Below are 5,585 nucleotides of genomic sequence, written 5' to 3' on the forward strand. Positions count from 1 at the left end.
ACTAAATGAATATATTAAAAGAACAAATTCACCTATAGTTTGTTCCCAAGAGGGGCAACATTAAAGTGGAAAAACATAGAAACACTTAAATATATAATGACAATAGAAGTTTCTTGCAAACTTTGATTTCTTAACGGAACTAAATGCACACATAATTTGACAATTGCAGAACATAACAAAACCTTATTTTTTACGAAAGCGCACCACAAATTTAGTGGGATTGTAAACATCAGATTTGGAATAAAATAGACATAAATTGGGTTGAGCCGGGCTGGATAATCCATTACCAGTGCAGAGCGGAAATCAGCCAACCTTCAAACAATAGTAAACTACTTAAGATATCAGTAAACTATAGTGTCAGCTTCAACCAAAGGTAGGAAATGGCAGACCCATGTGTCAATCCAGCTTCCGTGACAGTACAAGAAGCACTAAAACCGTGGTTTGGCAGCATATTTGGCTTCTTATCCGTAAACATTGCAACAGCTGGCTTTAGGGACAAACGTGCGAGCCTCATGGGGGAATATGGCATGAAGCATCGGCATTTCCCGTTACAACAAGCAGTTAATCTAAGAATTAAATAAAAAATAAGGTTGACCTTAAAACCCCAATTGTAAGATATAAGGAAGACGGGCTCGAACTTGGTATCGACGATTGTGTCTGAGTTGCTTGAAGCCGTGGAGTATGGCGATAATCCGCGGAAAATGGCTGCAGGTATGAATTCGCAAATGTTTTGTATTTGGGGATCTCAATTGGGAAGCTAATTGTGTTAATTGACGGAGTGCGTTCTGTAGGCGAAGCAGACGGAAGGAGGGCCAAAGGCGCGGAGCTCGCACGCAGTGGCAGTGGTGGGGAAGAAGGCTTATGTGTTCGGAGGGGAAGTGGAGCCTCGCGTGCCGGTGGACAATGCAATTCATGTCTTCGATCTGGAGGACTATTCTTGGAGCGTGGCGGATGTTAAAGGGGTTCCGCCGCCTCCCAGGGTGGGCGTCACCATGGTCGCCGTTGGCCCTGTCATTTACATCTTCGGAGGCCGCGATAAAGATCATCAGGAGCTCAACCATTTCTACTCTTTTGATACCCGCTCTGGAGAGTGGAAGCTCATTTCCTGCGACGCCGACGGTCCGCCACACAGGTTTTTCCGCTTTCTCTAAAACCCTTGCTTTGCCCTTTTCCCCGTTTTTGGGTTTCTGGTATTTGATTGAAGATTCTCTGTGCCGGTGCTACCTTGCATAATTGGTTTCAGGTCTTTGATTGAATGATGTTTTGCCCTTTCCCCGTCTGTGGGTTTCTGAACTTTGATTTAATTATGCTCTGTGCAGGAGCTGCCTTGAATGATGGGTTTGCGCTCTTTGGTTGAATGCTGTTTTACCCTTTCTCTGATTAATTGTTTCTGGTCTTTAATTGAATGATGTTTTTCTCTTTCCCTGTTTGTGGGTTTAATGGTCTTTAATTGAATAACGTTTTGCCCTTTGTCCGTTTGTGGGTTTCTGGTCTTCGATTGAATGATCTGTGCAGAAGCTACCTTGAATAATGGGTTTGCGGTCTTTGGTTGAATGATGTTTTACACTTTCTCCGATTATTGGTTTCTGGTCTTTGATTGAATAATTGAATGATGTTTAGCCCTTTTCCCGTTTGTGGGTTTATGGTCTTTGATTGAATGATGTTTTGAACAGGAGCTACCATGCAATGGCGGCGGATGAGAATCAGGTGTATGTTTTCGGCGGTTGTGGCCAAAATGGGCGGTTGAACGATCTGTGGGCCTATAACATTGAGGAGGGAAAATGGCGCGCCTTGCCCGGTTGCAGCGAATTGGCCCCCAGGGGAGGACCGGGACTTGCGGTCACTGGTAACAAGGTTTACGTTGTGTTTGGCTTCGGTGGCAAGCATGAGCTTTCCGATGTCCACCGCTTTGACCTGGACACGAATCTTTGGGAGGAGGTGGAGATCAGTGGGGAGAAGCCCAGCCCCAGGAGTGTATTTTCCTGTTTTGCTCAAGGGAAGTATATCGTTGTGTATGGAGGTGAGATCGACCCGAGCGATTTGGGTCATATGGGTGCTGGGGCTTTTGTTAGCGATGTGTTTGCTCTTGATACTGAGACGTTGGAGTGGAGTAAGGTCCATGACGATGCTGATGATGGAGAAGGCAAGACTCATCCTGGGCCTCGTGGATGGTCTGCCTTTTCGCCAGGGCATTGCTGTGGGAGCTACGGAATGCTTGTCTATGGTGGGAATTCCCCTTCCAACGCAAGACTCGATGACATATTCTTTCTTCAGCTCCTTTGATTGGTTCCACTTAACAGTCCTGCGCTTGTACTGCTTTGACAATTGCATCTCATGGTTGTCGGTAGAATAGATATCCCATGTGAATAGGGTTTTGCATTCCTGTGCCTTGCAAGTTTTATGTATCTTTTCGTTTCCTACTGCTTGCCATGTCCGTTGTGCCTACTTTCGACGGTACGTAATATTAATATGTATGGTTCGGTGTTTGGGGTTCTCAATGTTTTTCTCCTGAACATGGTTTCCGATCGGTTGTTTTCAGTTTCCTGCATTCTATAAAACTTTTGTCATCCATGGGGACATGGAGTTAGTAGACTGTAATAGTTTCATCTGCTCTACCACTTTAGGATTGACACACACACGGCCGCCCACCAATAGCACTTGAGCATCTTTCAATTAATTCAGTGTTGGTTTTGCTGTTGATTTTATTGAGGGAACTCATAATTTGCCTGTGAGTCCACATAGCTCACTTGAGGCAAAACATTCAGCAATCCAAAGATTTAATTTCAGGAAAAGTGCACTGCCAACAATAATGTATATGAAATTTAAAAATAAAAAGTCAGGCACAAACATTCAAAAGGATCTTTGGATGTCATGGTACATAGACTCTGTCTCTATTTAAACAGTGGAACTTTAAGATGTATTAAAAGTAATCAATCATTTTTGTTATTATGTTCCTAGGCTCACTAAATCTATTAATAATAAAGGTCAATTATTCCACGGGCAGCAAAAAACAATTGAATTGATCAAATTAACTGAAACCGAAAAGCAAAGGGTTGAAAGAAAGGCTCTCCATAGTTTTTCTAGTCTTCAATACACCAACACTGACCATGTCATATGACTTGTGTAATTGCACTGCAAAAACAGGACCAATTGGAAGAAACTTCTGGTTAACAGAAGACTGTTCGATTTTGATTTTGTTTCTCCTTTTCACGCCCTTTATCTGATGGCATCTTTGAGATAAGCCATTGTAAAAATTTGAAAGGCTTATGCAGTTCTGCTAAGTTCTGGTCCCTCACTACCCACCCTTATAATGTGATGGGAACTTCTTGTCAATCATGTTGGATCCAGAAAACAGACCATATAATGGTTAGGATTGAAAATCTATCTTGTTGGTAACTAGTATTAAACCTCAAGGTCTGCACAATATACTTTAGATGAATAGCTTATATTTCATGTAAGCTCACAATGCTTGTATTTGAACAATCATCTACCTTTTAGGCAATCTGAAGTGCAATTCTAAACCTTCTCACAAGTATTGTTATATAAAACAGATGTTTATTGATTCTTTTAGATTGGCTGTGCGATTTTGCATGAAGATGATCAGTTTCCCCTCTAAATCATTTCCTACATCTTTCAAGTTAATTATTTTCCAAGTAAATGAACGAAAATATAAATTAATAATTTGCTTTCCTTAATTTTCAAATCATTAATTGTTTTCCCAGTATGTATAAGTTAATAAAATGAAATTAAAAGTTTGCTTTGTTCCAATTTCAATTCATTCACGGGCAACAAAGCAGCATGCTAGGTTGTATATATTAACATGTCATAGATCATGTCTGTTGGAGGCACAATGTCACAGAATAAAACACCTAACTAGCTAAATCTTAGGGATTATTCAAGTACAACACTCCGATAAATTTAGGAGCTGTGAATATGCCATATTCACAATACCAACTTTACATAAAAAATAATAATTAAAACTCAGTTGAATTACCATCCTCCTATCATTACAATTGAGATTGGTAAAATAGTGTCACAACTTTTGGGAAAGCATTATTTGGATACAGGTTAAAAAAGCTGCATTTGTTTCTTTCCCAGCCCCTCCACTTTAAAACTGATGCAAGACAGGCACTAACACGACACTTAATCAGAGATTAACATAGCACAGACAGGAAAACACGAAGCTGAAAGGATGGAATAGGAATGTGAATCACGAACACAAATCAAGGACTCACAGAAAAACCTTCAGATTCTATTAAGATTCAGAAAGTGTTACATACATTCTCTAGAGAGAAGCGTGAGTATGCAACTTCCCTTGCAGTGAGGATTCACCTTCACCAGAATCGTATCCTTTCACTCTTTCCTTGAACAAGAGATTTCACGAAATACGAAACACGATTGCGAAAATACTTCCCAATACAGGATTTAGCAGTCCTCTCTGGTTGCAAATTCTGCTCTTTGTTGAGCTTTGTCCTGTCATGGGAGTCCGGATCTTCCATCTCTTCCAGTCCATTCCTTTCTCCTCTCTCTACCTTCCTTCACATGCTTTCTCATGAGGTTCCCCCTTCGATATCTGAAAAAACAGAGCCAAGAAATAGGGCTTTAAAAACAAATTCGAAATTTAAAAGTGAAGCCTAATTCCAGAAGCCTCAAAATTTCAAAATTCGCATTAAATGCTTCAGCTCCTGACTGACAACTCAAGTGCGCATGGTTAACTTGGTGTTACGGAGAGACATAATTTGTGATGTAACACAACCATTGGACTCTATGTTGGAAGATTGGACTCTATGTTTACGATTATTGGACCCCGCTCAACTATTGGGTCCTCTCCCCTATTCGATGGAATCAAAATTACATCTGGTTGATAGCATGTCCCTCTGGATGCTCCTGCATCAGAAGGAAGATTGGACTCTATGTTCACGATTATTGGACCCCGCTCAACTATTGGGTCCTCTCCCCTATTCGATAGAATCAAAATTACATCTGGTTGATAGCATGTCCCTCTGGATGCTCCTGCATCAAAACCAATAATTCTTTAGAGATTGATTACCACAGATGGCTTTTGATAGCAATTACTCAAATTCATGAAGTTTCCAGAGCCCATAATGATCAGTATCTAACATCTGTACTAGACCATGTATATTTTTTGGCAACAAAATTTGCATGGTCTAATCTAGAAATTGGGGTATGGAGCAATAAATAAGTTTTTAAAATCTATACAAGTTGCGGATTTTTCAATGGTCTCTAGATGATATGGCTAGATGTAGCCAATTGAATATGAAGCATTGCATAAGTGCAAGGCAATAAACTTGCTGTGATTATACCATATTGAGCGATTCACTCGACATAGATCTAAAGCTGATGCCTGATTGTAGAAAACATTTATTGATATGGTACTGCTAAGTGAAGTACTTTACAACTCAGAACTGCCATAGAAATAGTCTGGCAACTTTTCCTAGTCTTAACCAATTTTTTCTTTATCTTTTGAGCAAATATCTATTAACCAAGATTAGATATTATTTATTACGCCTGGCATGACAAAGTTTGATTCTCAGAACAGAGCATTCTACCATTTGGTAGTAACT

The 5,585-nt window shown here is 40.3% G+C and overlaps 1 protein-coding gene across 1 annotated transcript; it reads left to right on the forward strand.

Annotated features, from left to right (window-relative positions):
• Positions 1–643: 643 nt before the first annotated feature.
• LOC149568984 (thiohydroximate-O-sulfate sulfur/sulfate-lyase (nitrile-forming) NSP1-like) lies at positions 644–2,498 on the forward strand. Its single transcript, XM_089821802.1, has 3 exons — positions 644–711; positions 792–1,132; positions 1,674–2,498. Exons 1-3 carry the CDS (start codon positions 682–684, stop codon positions 2,281–2,283), a joined length of 981 nt encoding a protein of 326 aa, XP_089677928.1. The 5' UTR covers positions 644–681; the 3' UTR covers positions 2,284–2,498.
• The last annotated feature ends 3,087 nt before the right edge of the window (positions 2,499–5,585 follow it).

This window comes from Cupressus sempervirens, chromosome 3 (genome assembly GCF_028749045.1).
Source record: "Cupressus sempervirens isolate cs-2001-9-10 chromosome 3, ASM2874904v1, whole genome shotgun sequence".
Lineage (NCBI taxonomy): Eukaryota > Viridiplantae > Streptophyta > Pinopsida > Cupressales > Cupressaceae > Cupressus > Cupressus sempervirens.

What these genes read in the sequence shown, in the direction of transcription:
- LOC149568984 (XM_089821802.1), top strand. Translation starts at nt 682, where the DNA reads ATGGCGATAATCCGCGGAAAATGGCTGCAG. An exon ending in TCCGCGGAAAATGGCTGCAG is followed by an intron (nt 712 to 791) that starts GTATGAATTCGC and finishes TGCGTTCTGTAG; the next exon opens with GCGAAGCAGACGGAAGGAGG. An exon ending in GCCGACGGTCCGCCACACAG is followed by an intron (nt 1,133 to 1,673) that starts GTTTTTCCGCTT and finishes TGTTTTGAACAG; the next exon opens with GAGCTACCATGCAATGGCGG.